General features: G+C 37.5%; 1 protein-coding gene across 4 annotated transcripts in view; it reads right to left on the bottom strand.

The window, feature by feature from the left end:
* Positions 1 to 19,524, bottom strand: part of BANP (BTG3 associated nuclear protein) — a 166,458-nt gene extending 146,934 nt beyond the window's left edge. For all 4 annotated transcript variants that reach the window (XR_014896494.1, XR_014896495.1, XM_085310139.1 and 1 more), the window contains exons 1-4: positions 19,430 to 19,524; positions 3,907 to 4,051; positions 2,361 to 2,455; positions 848 to 1,047 (exon numbers count right to left, since the gene is read on the bottom strand). Coding sequence is in view for 2 of the 4 variants with exons in the window: in XM_085310139.1 (XP_085166265.1) it covers positions 848 to 1,047; positions 2,361 to 2,455; positions 3,907 to 3,976 (365 nt within the window). In the remaining 2 variants the exon portion in view is untranslated. The remainder of the gene's footprint in view (positions 1 to 847; positions 1,048 to 2,360; positions 2,456 to 3,906; positions 4,052 to 19,429) is intronic.
* Positions 19,525 to 20,627: the final 1,103 nt, after the last annotated feature.

Raw genomic sequence — 20,627 nt, forward strand, 5'->3', positions numbered from 1 at the left:
ACCAGAGATAAATTAAGTCAGCATGTCTTGACTAGAACGGTATGACATGTGCAGGCTATATATGAACATTACATTGTCATAATGCAGAATTAAAAGGAATTTATTTAGAGAAGCATGCCTAGGAAAAGGTTAATAAAAATATGAATTGAGCAAAATGTTCTTAGACAAAAAAATCCCTCTTGAAAAAACATATTCCTTAGGCTAGAATAATCTACATGGTAAAATGACAGACACATCAAGAGTTAAGATATTTCAAGTCTTATTAGACAAGATGTACATGAAGGTCTTACAGATCAAATCAGCTTTTGCATCGAGTGGATTAGATTATTTAATAGATCTTTTCCATCTCCAACCTCTAATCCAGAAATAAACAGATAATTATTCTGCTGAGAGATTACAGAAAACAAGCACATAAAACTAAAACTCTATTATACTTTTTGATAAAACTGAGAAATAATTAGAGGGATGAAGAAATGGAGTTATAAAATCATTAACTCAAACAGCCATATAAATAAAAGGAAAGCAAGTCTAAAAAACCTGTCTAAAATAATTAATGTGACTTTTCCAAAGGAAGGATGAATCAGTCTGGTTTAAGTCAAAACAGAAATGTGGAAATAGTTGCAAGCTGTCCATGGACCAGTATGACGTGTTTAGTCTGATTCTAACTAGAATTAACATCATGAAACTGGCACAAAGCTTACCTTAAAGATAAATTAATTCTACATGCTTAAACAGCATACCAAGCTCCTCACAGCTATACAAAAAACTGCAGAGCTTGATGATGCCAGAGAAATGGACCCAGGTTATTTTAAAAAGCACACTGGTGAGTAATCTGTTCTTTTCTTACCATCGTACTTTATTGCACGTCTGTGTAGCGCCAAGAGGAGAACCTGCCACCATGGGGACTTGGATAGGGCTATGCTGTTTGTTCATGACAAGGTCCAACTTCTCTTCCAGTGATTTACAGGTAGCCTCTAGTGCCAGCAACTTCGCCTCAATGCTATCCAATCGCAGGCATATTGTCTGGTTAATGGAATACAGGAATGACTAGAAAAGGGAGAGCATAAAAGAAACTGTTTTTAAAGACTTTTGCATTTATCTCCAGCAACATATACATAAGCAAGCCCCAGATAAATGTGACTGGAGAACAATTCTAAAGGTACTAGCAATGTGCCTTGTAACAAAATTCATCCACGTACAAAACTGATGACATCCTGGAGCATTTTAGCATTCTCAGATTCTTCTAGTCCTTTATTTAGGAGCCAAAAGCATTCAAGCCAAACACATTTTCACCTAAGCACTTTGTTAGTATGATTTCATACAACACAAAATAATTTAAAATGACATGCCAAAACCTTTCATTCAATATATTTAAAAACAAAAGTATTATAAATCCATGAAAGCATCCTGCTGGATAAAGTTAAATAACATATTTTCATGCCCGAATAGATAAATTCAAATGATTGCAGTAGAAATTATATCAACATAAATAAATTCAGATACAATAAATAATGCTCACTTTAGTTTTCTTCTGAAAAGCAAATCAAGAAAAGCAAATAAATAAAATGTTTTCCTAAGCAATTCTATTAAAAAAAAAAGTGCATTCTAAGTGGGTTTTTATAGGGGAAAACAGACCATTAAAGGGTAGTGGTAAACACATATTCTTCTTTACAAACAGCAACCATGCCATCTTGCGGCTACAGCTAGAATTTACACACGTTACAAAGCTGTTTTACAGTGCTGCTGGCCCAGTGCTCTCTCAATACAGAGCTTCCGGTTTTGTGACAATTTCAAGAATACAGAATTACATACTAAATAAATGTGCATGGCAGTAAAATACTACTCATATGTTTATGTCGCAAGACAAAAACATTACTTAAACACACTAGTGGCAACAGTAAATTCTGTAAGCATAGAAAAGCCTGAGCTACTGAGCCTGAACTCAGTAACCACAAAGAGAATGTTATTAGTTTAAAATAGTAACTTAAAACATGCTGGGAGTAATTGCATATTGTAAAACAGATAAGCTCAAGTTTATTTTTTAGATCAAGTTTATTCACTTTCTCAAAAAAGATGTGGCATTTGAGCCACGGAATATATTTTTGAATTAAATTTTATATTGTATATTAAGGTTTGTCTGCTGATTTTGCACTAGAAGATTAAATCATCAGGATTTAAAAGTTCATCCAGAAAAATGATTACACATGTTTACAAGAGAGGTAAGAATAATTCCAGTGTTGTGTTTAAACCTTGGGATTTTTTTTTTCTTTTTAAGCAGCATTTGCTTTTAATATTTTTCCCCAAATAAAGATAATTGAATTGGCATTATGAATAAAAATAGAAAAAGGAATTATCGTAACCTTAATAGATGGATCCTGGCAGTTAATTTCTATACGCTGACGTTTCAGAGCAGGCTCTACATCTTCATCTGTCACTTCATGATTTTCCAACACAACTGCAAATAAAAATAAGCATGGTCATACTCTATAACAAAAGAGGGCAAGATTCAAAAACACATTAAACAGACACTTAAAAAGGGAGTCTAGTTAACTTATTRTCTGCATGCATTTATACTGACTTGTGTTTTTCTTAATAATATGACAACAATTCACCTCTTCTCAAGACATGTTTACCCAAATCTAAGACTGCACTGAAGATGTAAAACTGGCTGGATGTCACTGGCTTGGATTTATCTACTAGGAAATTACCAAGAGGTAACAGAGTTGCCACATCAGCTGTTCTGCTTTGACAGCCTCCCTTTTCCTTTCCTTTACCTTCCCTTCTGTAAACTTGAGGCAGCTCTTCTCTCTCTCACTGAAGCCTCAACGCTTATGCAAAATGATAAATCACACTAATAAAATTTTGTAAGAATACAGGATTTGATCCACTCTAACCAGGTTAAGGATGGGGAATTTTCTGCCAGCATAGATGAAAAAAATCCTGCAATTTTCCAAAATAAACACTCATATCTCCATGCCTACAGGCTGTAACAGCCTTTCATCTAAAGGCAAACATTTTGAAGAAACAGTAACAAAAGTGAACTGATGTTAGAAATTAAAGGTGTTGCTGGTAAAATCAAGAGGTAGGACCCTGAACAACCTCACAGCTGAAATCTGACCAGGTTTTCAAAATCCTTTATCAAATCAAGCAAACCATTCACAGGTGACAGTCCTCACCATCAAATTACTGGTTAGCCTGAGATAGATGGGTCTCAGTTTCTCCGCCATCTCTTCAGGAACATTTCTGAAAGAATTGCTTTTTGTTCTGTATCAGAATAAAAGAAGTTTTGATATGTGTTTATATTTTCAGTATTCTGCAGTTCCTGTTTTTTTATCCTATGCTTATTCAYATATACATGGCAGTGTAGGATCAAAGTCTATAGCCGATTTTAACATGGACATTTTCCTTTAGTACATCAACATTTAAGCAAGGGAAAACACAGTATTTTCCTTCAGAAATGATTTTCAATTTTACTGTCATTTCATTATACATACAAGGAATTTTAATAATGTATAASAAAAAATGTTTTACCAGTAAAACAATGATTTCTAATAGATGGCTCACAGTTCATATTTGAGGGAAAGTCTAAAGCAGGTATTTGATCTGAACAAAACCAAAAGCTTGCTAGAGACCATATTTTAATACAGATTTTCAGAACCGCTGCACAAAAACAGACAGAATAAAGCCTTTTAAACAAAATCAAGAAAAAAATGATTTAAAAAGTACTGAAGATATAAAAGTAAAGTTATTGAAATTTGGTATAACTTGAATGAGTCAACCTTGGAGAAGAAAAATTTTGCAGCAGCACTTCATATTTCTACAAAAAGCTTAACAGTGATTTCCCCCATTTTAATGGGCCATACTGTGAGTGCTCTTTTTATGTCATCACTACCATCTCTACTGTACCTGGGTTATCTGGATTCAAGTCTTCAACTGCAATCTGAACGACATCTGCCAAATCCTGTTCTGACATCATTCAGAACCAGGCAGCAATATCCGGTCAAACACCACTGAAGGCCCCCAAATACGTAAATCTGCAAGTCATCCAATCCTGAAAAACAGCATCAAGAAGAATGTTAATAAAGGTACAATTGATATATCAATATTGCATTTGATTTTTAATGCACCTCCTTTATAAAAGGAGATACTATTCAGACAGACTGGTAGCAACAGATAGAACGATACTCAGTATATGCTGGTCATCAATTCAAATCCAAGACAAATCAGCAGCAATCCAGAGTTGCAATTATCTAAACAAGATTCTAGGAAATTATCTTTGTGAGAGTTACAGTAAATTGCAATCTAACTCCTAGCAGAAGTGAACACCATACAGATGTGAACATCCAGCAGTATTTTCTGCTACTGTATTTGGTACTTGCTCCAAAGAGGCAAGGACCGAACCACCTGCATCATCCCGAGTGATCTTTCTATATTAGGACTAAGACAACAGTGCAACTTTCCTTGCTCAAACTTTCTGCATTTTTCCAATGGATAAAGAAAGCATTTAGCTTCAGACACGTGGCACCTYATCAGTATAAAGAAAATACTTTAAATTGATTTTAAGATTTAAAAGTATACAAGGCCATTCCTAAATTGCAGACTTTTAATTTACAGATTACTTAGCTCTTGGAAGTGATCATACTTTAGTATTTAGGCTTGACATTGCAATAGCATACGAAGCTCCCAAACCGCACTGGCTTTGAAATTACTGCTATCTGTACAGATGTATATGAACACAAGATCCTCCCACATACGAATTTTAACAGGCCTCTAAAATCTTCATAAACATTCTGTGAGACTAATGAGCATTTCTGTAACAAATTACAACCAGATTTGGAGCAAAATTTAGTAAATTTTTCTTGGCTACTGAACCTGCCTGTTTTTTCTACAGCCCAGCTCTGATGAACCTATTTTCAGACTATGGTCCTGAYCTTAAAGCCAAATATTTCTCAGCCCTGCTCCCCTGGAATTCTCTGCCAAGGTTRTTTAGTAGTTTATTAAGAGGAGCCTTTAGCCTGTGAAACTGAATCATAATTATGGGTACCAATCATAGCTGCACTTTCCCACAGTTCACAGAAAGACAGACATTGAATGGCAAAGATTAGTTGCTGTTTTTTAAACCTGAAGCGAAAAAAATACTAAAGAGAGAATCTGAGGTTTACCAATGGAAATGGTAATTCATCCCTTAACATTGACACGGAATCAAATCCAACTATGCATAAGGATTTTCCTCTTTCCTTCTGCCACTTAAATACAGGAAAACCATTAAACCAGACAGGTGGAGTGCAAATTTTTTCAAGCATGCGATAGAGCACACCAAAGACCGCCAAGATCAGCCGCAGCAGGAGCCGTGTGTTGTGAGAGCCAGTATCGTAACCGCCYCCCAAGGAGGACACCGCACAATATCACAGTTGTTTACTCCAAATAACAGTGCTGCCAATATCGAGTCATTTGAAACTCTGAGCATGGTGAAAACTGTTGGGACTACACAGACTGAGGCAGCACGCCCAAGAAAACTGGCAATACATTAGCGAACATGGATGCCAATTTGGCAAATTATATTTGCCATTTCTGAGAAATCCTGGTAACCAGCCAGTCATAACATAATAAAACAGCTGTGCTAGAGTTACTGTTTCATAATGTCACATACTGCAAGTAATATTAGAGAACCCTGCCCTCAACTTCAAGGAAGACATCCTCCACTCCAAAGATTAAAAGGGAACAAACCAGAACAAGATTTAACTTTTAAAACTTTGTCAATTTACACAATGCTAAACTTCATTCGTAATTTACTTGTCACATTCTAACCAATTATAGCCACAATACACCAGTATTTCATAAATCATTTCCAAGGGATTTGTAATGCATTTAAGCTCATTTTAATAATTTGTCTTATTCATATATTTAGCCTTCCAACATTCGTTTATTGTAACAAGTTATTGAAATGAATTAAGTTTTCTTCAACACAAATGAAAAATAATTTCCAACATCTGACCTACGTCTCCACCTCAAACATCTTGGGTGATAGTATGAAGGTATTCAAGTGTAGATCAGGAAGAAAAAGTCCTCAGATATTCTACCACATAAGAGCTTTAAACAAGGGCCAAACTATGACTGGCAGAACAGCTATTACACATATGCAGCAATATGTCTTCCAAACATCAGTATTTATTTTCACTTAAATTTTATTAGTAAGTCACAAACTGCTCATAGGCAATTAGCCCAGATCAGGACAGAACACGTTCTCAATAAGCAGAACAAAATACACTTCCGCCGTCACCAGACTCTGTGGGCTCCTGTATCAAAACATAAGGGGGAAAAAATGTATGTATCTCCTGTTAATGATAAAYGTGCGGTTTAAGAAAAATACCCGAAGGAGTTACATTAGGTACTTCGACTACAATGGCTATTACAGTTTAAAGAATATATTCCTCCAAATTCAGAATTTCATGGTAGCAAATTCTTGCAGTGGCCCAACCTTGCTTTCAGAACCAACAGTAAAAGTCCTATGAAAGGTAACAGGACTGAAGTTAGAATTGTATTAGTTTATCACCTTTGAAAAGCTTCAGCCAACAAATTCAGAATAGTAACTCTTCCAACATGTTTTCCTAATACTGTACTCAATGAGGTATTTACCAACATTTCCTCAGGGTAAACACTTCCTTTGAAATTTGCCTCATGTTCCCAGCCTCCCCTCCCCCTTCTTTCTTTTGGCTGAAAACCTAGTCCTCATTACCTCTAAATTAAATATATATATATATATATACACACATATATATATACACACACATTGGCATTAAGAAGTCAATGTTGAAATAGTACCTGGCACAAATACTAAGCTGTAAGTAAAGAAAAAAAGAAGAAGAAACTACAACAGGAATAGACAACTTCCATATATGAAACGTGCCCACTCTTGTTCCCTAGCCAGTGTTCGGACATTGGAYTGACAGAGCAATATTTTATAGTCAACTTGCCATTATCTGGGAGGAGGAGTATGGGAAGAGATCATGAACCAGACAACAGAAAAYACCTCAAATAATACATAAACTACAGGAAGCTTTGGCCGGCCAAGCTCAAACTGGCTCCTGCTGAGCTATTTAAGTGGATCTTACTGCACTCATCACTTCTGGAGTTTTTTGTTTGTTTGTTTTTAAGGTTAGACGAGATTCCTTCAACTCTTATCCAAAACAGAGATAAAAAGATCTGAAAAACAGATTAAGATGTGGCTCTGTACCAGAGGGATTTTCACCCACCTCCATTCACACTTCAGCCCTGTGTCCCTTCAAGCCTCATTCACTTCAAAGGTTTCTAACACCTCCTACCTCCTGGGTCAGGAAGTCTTCCCAGCTCTGACAGCAGGCACGAAGTCAGGCCCCAGAGCAGCTCTTCTACAGTCCACTGGTTCCCCAACCTGAGCCACACCCTGCTCTGGAAAGCCTTACCTAATATGCCATCAGAAACCCATTTATGCTTTAGAAACCAGTATAAATTGATACTAAAAAAAACAAATTTTAATCACAGTGAATAATGGAAATAATAATACAGAGCGCACATACTGCACTAGTTGCCTTCTTAACTCTCAAAGGAAAAATACTTTTCCAAAATTTGAGAAAATGGTCCTAAGGTTCAAAGAGACAACAAACATCGATAAGGAACAGTAGACTTGGAAGTAAATCTTCCAGCAATTAATACAACTTATTTCATCAGCCATCATAAACTAAAAATATTTATTTATGTATTATGAGTTTAAACTGAAGACAAAGACTTCTCATTATTATTGGTTCTTCTTAATCAGAAAAAAAAAAGCACCTAAAAGGGCAACTAAAATGTCTAGCACATTCCTACAACCACTTGTGGAGATGAGGCTGTAGCACTAGAACACTCAGAAAAACTTAGAAAAAACTAAAGGTACAGAATTTAAAGCAGATTAGATAAAGTGCACTAAATACATCTGTCAATGCTTTCTCTTAGAACTGATACACTTAACGTACAAATAAAGTACTCCTTGTCAATTAAATAAATTAACATTTGTAAGCAAGTAGACAAAATTAAATTAAGGTTACCTGAATTTCTAAATTAATTTCCACATACAAGTTCAATGCAATTTAATTAATCTGTTTTAAAACAATTTAGATTAACTGTTCTGAGTATGCCCATGTAAACAAACTGAAATAATGAAATATCTGATAGGCTTTTAAAAATCAYAGGACATCATCTCAAAATATATAACCAAAACCATCTAATGCTTGTTAACATATACACACACAAAAATGAACCTTCTCTCTCATACTAAATGATGAGGAAAACATAATATTTTAAAAATATTTTTCAAAGCTCTAGGCCATTTAGAGTGTTTACTTGAGCTTCTCCTATTTGAGCAGCTAATCATTCCCCTGGCTAGTATTTCTTAGTCCTAGCTCTCTCTCTCTCTCTCTCTCTATATATATATATATGTATATATGTATGTATATAAAAGCCCTACTCCAAAAGGCTTTAATGTTTTCCCTTTTCTTTATTGCATTTTTCCTTTAAATGAATAATTAAGTACATTTTTCAAATGTGATTTCTGTTTTAAAATACATATTCTTCTTTACAATCTACTGTGAGCCAAATCAACCCCTTTTTCTGATTCTAGTATCTACCCTGAATGCTACAAAGGTCCTTATCTTGCAAAGAGCTAGGATTTGCTGACACTTACAAAAGTTTTCCAAAATACCGAAACAACTAGACTACAAAGGCAAACCTAACGATAAGAATGTTTTATGTACACATACAAGGGAATTAATCCTATTTGAGGACAACTTCATTCAGAAGTAAAATGACCTTATGCTGTAAAGGGATTATAGTATAAAGATCACCATCTCTCTGAAAGTGAGGTTCCATAGAGGATATAATGCTCATTAACTACTGCTTTAGTTAAGTCAGTTCAACTTCCCAGACTACTTGTCTATACAGTGAAACAGCCCACAAGGACCACTGAGCTTTCAGTCTCTTTACTGAGAAGCATAATCCACAGCAAGAATGCCTTTGTGCAATGCAGTTTAATCCACTTTGGAAGCAAATTATGTACAACAAGCAAAAAGGCACTCCAAGTACAAAACAAATTTTTTTCATGTGAGAGTCCAGCAAAGAACCAYCACTATTGCCAGGTTAAAACCCTAACTTACTTGGCAACAGATTTCCTGCACTGCCAAGTCTGCAGTGCCTTCCCAGAAACAATCTCTATGAGTAAGCCCATGGAAAGAACTGGGAAAAGTTCATATATTTTGATACATTTATTCACAGGTATTAGCAGGTCCTGAACCTAACGATGCTCTGAAGTCTTGCTCAATGACTTAGAAAATTTGTTTAATCCCAAAGCCTGCCTCTTTCTCTAAGATAGTGCTTGTGTTGGCAGCTGGAACAGGACGTTCCTAAACTAATGAACAATTCCCTAACAAAACACATCACTGCATATGCTAATACACTGTAACACACGAAGAATAACATAATAAAACCTAACAATGTAATACCATGCAGTGTTAAATACAGTGTAAATACAAGAGCTACCAGCCTCCTTTATGCTGCAATGCACTGAATCTACAGTTTGTCAGAATATGAAATTGAAAAATATTTCCAATTTTTAAAAAAATCCTCTTTTGCACTTCTTTATTACTGTTAAAACCCAAGAAGAAAATTCTAATCTTTTTTGGCATCTCCTTAGCTTTTAGCCTTACTCTCATTCTCCCTCAAAATGGAAATAAAACCATTGTGTTTTAAGTTAACTCCATAATTGTTTATGGAATTATGGTTACTCAGTTTATGGTTAATGGTTACTCAGTTTATGGACCCCCCCCCCCCAAAAAAAAAAAAACACTGACCCTAACATTTTGGAGATAGATATATGAAATAAATACGTTAACAGAGATGCTATGCTGATGGACTCCAATACAAAGCTGTAAAATACAGATAGCAACATGAAAAAAAGAGGAAACAGAATAGAGGACATTAAAAATTTCTTTAGAGTACAAAATCTTGCAAGTCTCTTTACTGCAAGGAGGCTTTTTTTGCATTTTAAAAACAAAAGCAATTCAGAAGTTCTCAGATATTGCTATGAAAGCTCATATAATTATTTCAGTTTTATTGGTTTACTTCTTGAAGTATTTCCCCTTTTTATTATTATTATTATTATTATTATTTTGCATTCCACCTGGTACAAGCCAAAGTTTTACTGGGGGGGGGGGCGTTTGTTTGACCAATTATTCTAATACATTGCCTTTAGCTACAACCCTAAACCATGTACAACAATGAACAAAAATACAACTCACATTTTCCCACGTATTCACACCAGATTAATACATTCTAGCACAAGAAAGAACAGCAAGCAATGTGTAGCAGCACACACTAGCAACTCATGTACAAACTTTCTCTGGACCTTCTTGTTACTGCAATGTGCAAACACCCATACTGCCACATCTTTGGTATAATTATGCCCAAATGAGTGAGGAAAAATATGTTAACATCTATTACAAGCACACTTCCGTGTGCTTAAGCCATACACTTGCAAACAAATTCTGTAAAATTAATACTGCAGACATATAATCCTGCTGAACTTAATGAGACTACTCATTAAGCATGGACTGGATATACATAAGGTGCTCTAAAGCAGAGGTCAATTTTCTGCATCTTTCTTGTATATATGTAAAATTACATAGGATACAAGTCATTAACTTTAGGCACAACTTTTGTGACTGAAAACCAGCAAATACAAAAGAGGAACTGACCAAATAGTAAATGCAGTATACATAACCAGAAGTCTTGTTGTTTTATCACTTTCATCCACTACGTGGGGAATCTTTATAACAGCACCAGAAAAATAGTTTCAAGTATTTAAATTCAAAGAACAGACTTCCAGAATTAGTTTCATATTATTTAAATGAAAGGTCTCTCCCTTTCTCACAGAACTTCCATTCATAGCTGGAGTTCTTTGGAATTGCCAGTGCAGATGTCCTTTTAACTTTGGATGACTGTGCCTGCATCTGAAATTGGAAACTATTTTAGTCTGTGCTGCATTCTCCCCAACCTGCACCAGTACATGTATATATATACAGCTACCCACACGCTCATTTTCCTGGACTAGAAAGCAGAAGATGAATGTAAATGAGAAATACAACTACCAAAGAATATCAGCTACTAATAACCAGTTTCTTCATCTGTGTTTCTGTGGTATTTCATTGTTCATACTAACTTTGGGAATTTCAAACCACTGCCTAGCACAATCAGAATTATTTGAGACAGATCTTAGTTCTTTACATGAACCATAACACTGTATTTTTCCTCTGTGCCTCAGTAAGCTCCAAAACATCCTGCAGATGTTGGCAATGGATGTATTTCGGTGAGATTATCAACATGACTTGCATGTTTGTAGACTGTACTCTGATTAACAAAGGCAGCTTCACAATGGCAGACTCACAGCGTATCTGAAAGCACCATATCTAACTTTCCRTGCCTACATCTTCACACAGAGATGGCTGGTGGCACCCCTGGACCTTTCTACACCAGAAACTGTCTTGAGGAAGACGGAGAAATTCAGTCTTGTAAATGTAGTGTTCTGRAGTGTTTTCATATAATACCAGTCAAGTGTCATTCCTGATAAAATCAAGAACAATACCAGCTTTCTTTCTAGTGAAGGAACACAAAAAACAAATGTAACAAAACTATGCCTGTACCCTAATGTACTGTCATATTGTCAACCAGCAAGAAGCTCTCGCCTAGTCAGAACATCAGGCAAATGAGAACGAGCAAAACTTTGCTTAAAGTTTAATACTGCAATGTAAGTAGATCACAGAGTAGACAAAACATTACATTTAGATCTTTAAATTCTGAATGCTTTGTTTCCTGCCTCCATAGCAGAGCTCAAAGAACTTTAAAATGTTGTGCTTTAGACTAAGCAGGCAAGATCACTAGAGACTGCTAAGTGATAGTTCATCTGCCGGTATAGCTAGCCACATTAAAAAAAAGAACATGACAGTTAGTCAGCAGCACTACACAGGAGAAACAGCACCAGTCAAATACAGAGCAAAATTAGGTACGGTATCTTACAGACTTCAGCAACAAGAGTTCTAGTACCACTTGTGCTWCTGGCCCACCAAGGTAATGCTGCACACCCTACCCAAGGTGCAGCATCTGTCTGGCTTCCCCACAGAGCAAACCTGGAGAAGAAACAACACTAATTTTTAAACATTTCACAGGGCCTTTATTGAGAAGCTGAGGTGGGCAGTAGACTTTTTGGAAAGTCAGTATTTCAGAAAACCACCTGTAGCTGAARTATCATCAGTCTATGAAATCAATCTAGTACCAGTTCAGCACAAGTCACTCTCAGTTCTTGCACCACACTGCAAATTCCACAAACAGCAGGGCAACGTAACAAAGAAAATGAGCTTTACAGCTGCTATTCAAAAGATCTGCAAAGAATCTGCAGAGGTAACTGAGAAGCTGACAGAGAAAATCTGTTCTCTTCCAGCCCCTTGCATGAAGGGTGCAAGCAATACAAACATTTGTATTACAAACATACACCCACAGGCTTTTTCTGTTCAGTCCCCTTTGCAGGAGAGGGATCTGCATTATGGGCTCATGAACACGGGTTCATTTTTATAGAAAAATAATATTCGTATCAAAAAACTTTCGAAATCTCAATGACAAACTAAAATTACTTTGAGGATTTTCAGCTGTAATTTCCCATAATAATTGGAAGCCATAAAGCTAAAAAGTTCATTACGCTTGTACACAATACATTTATTGCTGTTTTCTAATTAATAATATTGTGTTGGCCTAGGATTTTAGATATAGTCTGTATAATTACTGGCTGAACTCAAATTGATTTTTTTTAAGGAATACATACAAGAAGAGTAATAGATTCAGATACCAGCTATTATTTGACACTTACAGACTGTTAAGGGAAAGCCCCCGAACTGATGACTCAGAGGGTTTTGATTTGATTCCTGATAACTCAACCTACAGGACTCTCCCTAACAGCAGCAGCCAGAGAAGTACATCAAGTACAAAGAAGAAGAAAGCCTTGAAAGACAGGATTAAAATTAAGATATTTATCCAGTGAAGATAACAACCATAGTTTGGGGCTGAAGGCAAATCAGCTCAGCAAACAGGAATCTGTTCTGCCATCTAAAGAAGCTAATCTTGCCTAAACCACCAAAAGATGACAGAGTAAAACATATTAGGTACAACAGTCTAGGTAAAATTTATTTGCATGTTATTTGCTAGCTCAAAATTCAGACTTCTTTCCAACGTCAAGGAAGAGCAGTGAAACTTCATTCTGGCAGTTCCCAAGGACTAGACCTGGAGAGATCAGAGAGGAGACAGAGTTGCACCTGACTCCACAACTGTAACAGTAGTCCACAGGTTATAAATATTTTTAGTAATAGTACCAGTCAAATAGTAGTCGTAACAGCATTAAAATGGCCAGAAATTCAACTTACAATTCAACTTACCAAGAGCCTTATACAGTAAAATCCTAATAAAAAAGGCGATTACTATGTGTTGAGCAAATAGTCATGAAAAGGCGTAGTTTGGCCTTTTTAACATGGAAATATTTAAATATTTACAAGACAAGACTCACGTAGACCTGTGGTCATCAAAATTTAAAATTCCTTTTTGTAGTACTTGAAAATCAAAAAGCACTCTCAGACTCAAATCAAAACCTTAAATTATTTTTATTAGATATTTAGTAATGGCAAGGAGTTTATAAGAAGCACTTCAACAGAAAACGTGCTAACTTAGTATTACAGTCCCTTTGGAATGCGCGAATAAAATGGCAAAACTAAAGGGTTGCAACTAAAAATAAAACTGTCAGATGCTATCAAGAGAAAGAAGGTGGAAGATTTTGAGTATTACAGCTGTATTATGCTTGCTAAAACTGGCTGAGCAAATGACAACTTCTGAACATTTATCACTTAGGATTATCATAGAATCATAGAATCAGTAAGGTTGGAAGGGACCTCTGGAGATCATCTAGTCCAACCCCCCCCACTCCTGCTCAGCAGGGTCACCTACAGCATGTTAGACAGGGTTGCATCCAGATTGGCCTTGAGTATCTCCAGAGAATTATGATTTATTCCTGATACAAGCATTTAGTGTCTTTTTTAAAAAGCAGCTTCATGAACTGTTTCAGTATTAAGCAGACGTCCCAGAAGTTTCTCTCCCACTTTAAACAACCCTCAATATCCTAATTTTCTCTGTGCTACCCTGCACCTGTTTAATAGGTTATTTTGAAAACATATGCAGTGTTATTTTAAGTTGATTTCCTTTTTGCAAGACCAAAAGTATGCAGCCAAGGTCAAAAGCAGAGAAAGAAATGGATTTTAAGGAAATTAACAGTTTTCAATTTCTGCATCTGAAATCCCAGGTTTCTATTACATTGTCCAATTTCAGTATCACGAAGTTCTCCCCCCTAGTAAAGAATAATTTAAGCAGTTTAATAGTATCACAGATGGCATGCTATACTTTAAATAACCACAGAAACAGCAACCACTCAAGGCAACCACTCAATAAATGTTTACAAAAGAAAAAACAAGTGTTAAGAGTATAAGTGAAATTCTTGCTGCAGATTCCATCTTTCAGAGGCCCCCATAATCATACTGCTTCTAGTGGGGTGGATCATTGCTTCAGTGGAAAAAAGCACAGCAACTGTAGCTCTGAGGCTTGCTGACTGTCCTGGAAACCATATGAAGGTTTAGCATCAATTCTTGCCTCAGTGAGGCGTGTGCCAACAGCTACATTACCAGAAGAGCCCATGATTCTTCAATCCTTCCACCAGCATTGATTCAAGGTTTAAAAAGAAACCTAGAGAAAAGGCTGAATGAGGAATAAGCTAGAAACCACACTACACAGAAGAAAGTGACACAGGTAAGACCTGTGCCCAAAAGATTTAACTACTGAATTAGAACCCTAACTTTGGTCCTTTTATTACTAATTCTGCAAAACTGAGTGTTACTTCACTTCACAGACCAACAAAAACTACAATTTAGTGCAAACAGAAAGCGATTTCTCATAAATGTGTTGCTAAAAAAAAATGTATGATGCATTTTAATAGCTCACTCAATTCAGCAAACACACATTAAGAGAAATTTGAGGGGAGGGAGGGTTAATAAGTACCTCCTTTTGTTCTATTAGAAAGTCTGAAAGACATGGAAAATAACGTAGCATGCAACGCAATGTCATCGTTTCTAAAGGAAGAGCATTGAGAATGACAACAATTAGATCTCTAAGTCATGGCAGAAAGAGTTGGGCTTTTTAATTCACTAAAAAAAAWTAGGAAATTACTCATTTTCAGAACATTGTATTTAGGCTAGAGAATATTATTTGTTCTAAATACTTAATGACATCACTAAGTTCAGAGTTTCAAACTCAACTCACAGCAATGGTCAAAAATAAGTACATGCATCTCCGACCAAACTATACCAGCTCTTCTGTGACACAGCTCTATCCAAGTTCATTAGCATCCATATTTTTCGGGCATAAAGAATCAGAACACCCTCTATTTAATGTCATTCAAAAACTTCACTAAATGCACAAAAAGGCTTTTGTATTTTTCTGGAAAAGGACGCACTGCAGAAACCACCTTTGACTATCTAGTTAAAAGCAAAAACCACTAAGCCTTCTGTCTTGGATAGTGGAGCTCTGCCCTTGAGTTATATACACCTTACAGGAAATACAAATGCAGCTCCCATACCTGACTATATATTACTGACAACATGCTATGCTATGCTAGAATTAGAACCACTAGATAAAAATCCACACCAGTGAAGAATCAGCCAGAAGAGACTGCTGAGCCAAACATTTTGTCCCATGCTATTTTGCAATGGGACAGCACTGCTGAGGAGCCACTTTAACCTGGCAAAACTATTCTATGTCCCAAACTACTTCTCTCCTCAGTCCTTCAAKACATCACATCTGTCATGGGGCTTTCACCCACAATATACCCTTTGCCAGGTCTGTGTGGTAGAACACAGAATGCTATCCCAGAATCAGWATTTTCCTCTCATATGCATTCATCATGGCAAAACTCTTCTACAGAGACAGAAAGCAAAGATTGTAGCAGGTTGTGGGAATCAGACACATCCCTGAACCTGACCTCATTCAGGTATCTGTAAGATATCCTGTTTAGCTCAAATCTTTCACTGGCAAAAACACTTAAACTGGAAGTCTACATTATTATGAAGTTTTAATTTCTCTTTGGAGTAAAGTTATTTTGCTATAGTGTTTAGAGACTCTAGAAAGCTTCTTCAGTCTGAACTATGACAGACACCCTAAGACCAGTATGTATTATTACAAGCACCAGTACTTGTACCAATAATATACAGGCTTGCCTTGACTCTGAAATGAAGATTTCATAGAGCTATGCAGACACTTGATTTGGATATATTTGTCTCAAGGTCAAGATAAATTGGTGCAAAGTGCTTTATTTTTATCTATTTGGCTTACTTCAAATACAATCTTTGACAACAAAACAAAGTAACAGTCCAATTTTCTAGTGTGGGCACTCTTAATCTTCTACACACTAGAAGAATTTTCTGATCCAACAATTCAAGAGAAAAAAAAACATGTTGTTACAGGCTCCTATTATCAAAAAGCACAGTGGCCAACATAAAAATCTACGGTGAAACAAGTAATCTGCTTATTYGAAAGCATTTCAATAGATTTACTTCCTATAAGCATTTAGAAAGAGGAAACATTCAAGCTTTCAAAATGCTTTAGCATTGTTTTAAAACATAGGGTTACTACCACTAATTTTTAAATTCTTACCAAGAATATTTATGAAAATAAACTGAAGAGCATCATGTAAGTAGAAAAAGACAGATCAAATAGTCTTCATATTCTGAAATTCTTATTACAGTCTGGTCCTGTTTTACTATTCCTCTCCCTTACCCTCAGGAAAAAAAAAAATAAGGTAATTTCAACTTTAAACTTATAGAGTATACATACTGATAGGAAGCTAGAGACAGATAAGCAAATGCATTTAACAGATGTATTTGTGTGTACGCAGCGAAGGGAAAGAGGGGCTGTTTTTCTTTATAGTTTCTACCAATTCACATAACAGATACAAGAGATGCATTCTTTCTTCATCACAAGATATTCAAATTTCCAGAGGAAAATTTGATCTTAATGTGTTTTTCGCTTAAGCAGTCTATGTACGGATTTTACACATATGAACCAAGATAAAAGAATTTTGCCCAACAGATGACATCTCCAAAGATTACTTTATTTAAAGTTTCCAAATGCAAAGGATTTTAAGAAGTTAATCTTCTTTGTGCACTTTTGTTTAATGTCCTTAGCATGCATATGCATATATGGTAAGCTAAACTGAGCACCTAACAGGAGCTTTAAAATCCTAGAACTGCAATGAAAGAAGTGTTTGACATTACTTTTAAGAACATTTTATTCTTTTATTTTTACTCGAGAAAAAAAAAAAGGAAACCGTTTAGCTTTTTAATGAAAATGGGGGGGGAAATAAAACAGAAAACAATTTAAATTACTTCAGTATTTAACAACTAAATACCAAGTTCCAAACTAAAGGAAATCAAATCCATAAAAAAGAATTTTATTKGAGAAACTCAGTATACATAGACATTTTGTTGTTCTAATTCTAAATATTAGATTTGCATCATCTCCTACTACAAATAGCTCTTTTGCTGTTTTGTTCAATTCATGTAAACAGATTCTGCGTATCTCTGGGACCAGAGCTTCAGTACACAAAGATAAACGCCCATCTCTTCCTCTTAAAATGAATGAGCCTTCAATTACTTTCTAAAGATCATCACAGGAATTTCAATTCATTCTTCAAAGATATGAGGACACGTAAATTCTGAAAAAGCAGAGATTTGTATTCCTCCTGCACAAACCACAAATCAGCTTAAGAAGTTTAGGGAAAAGYTCAAGATCAAGAGCAGAGATGATCTAAAATCTTTGCACATGTGAGTATAACAACATAATTAACATGGGTCTGAGCCCCATGCCAAACACTACACAATCAAGGTAAACCCGTAAGTATCACTTCCAGTTATACGGAAGCTACATATAGCTCATCTTTCTTCACCTCATCAGAGTAACACAGTATAAAACATATACCTCGTGCTGTGCCRAGAAAGGCACCACATGCAAGAAACACAAGCCTTCGTAAAACTTCTTCAGCAGAACACGTGCTGGTGTTGTCCTGACTGTTGAGTACTGCATACGGTTACTGCTCGWTGTTTAACTGCTGTACTTCTGACATTGTTCCTCAGTTACTCCTTTAAGGATCTTAAATTTTAAGATCTGCCCTGTAACCACACAACAACTTAAACATGGTTGGATAATTAAGACATTAAAGCCAGCTGCAGTTATTATAAATCAGATGATGAATTACAAAAAAAGAAAGAAGTTTTAAAATATTCTCATCTTCTGAAGCAGAGAGAATGTTGATGTTTCTCAAGTCCAAATTCAATCTTTTACCCTTCTTAATAAATTAACTAGTCTTTTCATCACCATYTTTTCATATATTAAAGATGAACTAATGCCAAAATTATCATTTAATGAACAGAGTACAACTCATACAGTTTCAGAATGCACTTGTTATTCTGCTAATTTCTTTGGATATTTTAATATAGACATTAATTCCTCCTAACAGAATAAATCCATTGTTTCAAGAGGCACCACAAAGGAACTGTTTAAGACAAGCACTTTTTTCAGATCTTGCCTGAGTATTCGAGATTCTGTAGACAAGTTTTATGTTCACTATTTGAAAGTCTGACACAAATAGGGTACTATATTTAAGATAAACTTACACAGAAAGGAATTTTTTAAAAAATAGCAAAAATGCCTCCAAACTATCATTTGACAGCAATCTGAAAGTTGCTTCACTGAAACCATCACTTGGTTGATAGTATCGCTCCAAGCTTGTTTCCTTAAAAAACAAAAAAATCTTTTCTTGAGGGCACTAAACTATATACCCCACAGCAGGATAAAACTACTGTATTTGGTTAAGTGCGCAGCTTCTCACTCAACAAGGAGCATTAAAAAAAAATTTAAAAAGCACCAAAGGACATGTAAGAAAAAAAGGGAAGAAAAAGAAAGGTAAGTAGGAGCGTGTTGTCAGATAGGTGACTAATATGAGGCGACTGGGAAACACCACCCCAGTCAGGGACGGGCAAACCGCTGCCTGCCCCGGCCGCCCCCCGCCTCCCCGCCCCGCCCGGCGGAGGGGGCGGGAGCCCGCGGCCCCCCCGCGGCCCCCCCCGCCGCCTCGGCCCCTCCCCGCGGCCGCCGCCTCACGGCGGCGGGGACTCGGCCGGCGCTGTGAGGAGCGGGGAGGCTGCGAGGGCCGGCGCCGTAAGCCCGGCGTGAGGCCCCCCGGGAGCTCAGCCCCAGCCGTCCGGCCGCGGGGCGCCGCGGTTACCGTGTGCGGTGCCGAATTCTCGTGGTGTTTGTCGAGCGGCTGCGATAATGGCGTCCTTCCTCGCGAGAGATCTCCCTCTCCGCAGCGCGCAGGCGCCGCCGCGCTGCTCCCGCTCGGCCCCCGCCCGCCCGAGCGCACGCGCACGCGCAAGGGGGACGCGGCCGCGCGGCCGCCCTTCACAGCCGCGCCGCCGGCCCAGACTACAACTCCCAGAGGGCAGCGCGCCAGCCCTGCGCCCCCGCCTCCGCCGAGCAGGCCGGGACCTGTAGTACACGCGCCTGGAGCTGTGCATGCCGGGAATTGTAGTCCGCGCCACACGCACGCTCCACATGCGTGGAGCCGCACGTCCACGCTGACTCCTGGCGTGCATCACGCACTTCTCTCTTTCTCGCTCTCTGCCTTTCCCTCTTTCTCCCCCATTCGTCCTACTTCTCCCTCCTGAGGCGCAAACCCAGCCCTGACAYAGCCATGAGGGAAAAGCCCGAGGGCAGGCTCCACAGCCCCTTCTTGCTCTGGCTGGCACATTGCTTTTTTCMTATTTCTGCCTCAAGTCCTTCTTTTTAATTTCTCCCTCCTCCAAAGGACCTTGAGCGCTTCCATCACTGAATTGAGATGATCTGAATGTGAGCTGTCACATTAAGGAGAAAAATGTCACCACGCTCAGTACTGGCTAAATTAGCTTACCAGACTRCTTTTTCTATTACTTCATTCCTGCATTTGGTGTGAGAACAGAACGGCTGTGTAGAGGTGGAAAAYCTTCTGGACACCTTCTGGGACAGACAAAAATACGCAAAAGCACGAAAAGAGAGCATGGAGGAAGACTGCAAGTAGCTCTGAAAGCAGCTGATAAGAAGTGTTTGTCTGAAAGAAAACAAACGTTTCAGATTATTGTACTATATCCTCATATACCACATCATCACCCAAACGAGAGCGTCGCCGGACTTCGTTTATCAGCCTCAGCACAGCCAGTGGTGACTTTCGGACTTCTGCATAAAAAATGTTCTGCAAACACGAAGCATGGTTCAGCCCTGCGCTGTCATGGTATGTGATTAAATCCATTCTGTCTACCCAGCGCCTACAGGCCTGTGGCTAAAATGCTGGGAGCTGATGCCGTGGCCACAGGGCTAATGGCTTGAAACGCTGTTCTGAGGTACTGTACCTCTGTCACGTTCAAACCCAAGGTGCCCAGTGCAAAAAA

The sequence above is a fragment of the Rhea americana genome, unplaced genomic scaffold, assembly GCF_003343005.1.
Source record: "Rhea americana isolate MKP2758 unplaced genomic scaffold, rheAme1 scaffold_311, whole genome shotgun sequence".
Classification (NCBI taxonomy): Eukaryota; Metazoa; Chordata; class Aves; order Rheiformes; family Rheidae; genus Rhea; species Rhea americana.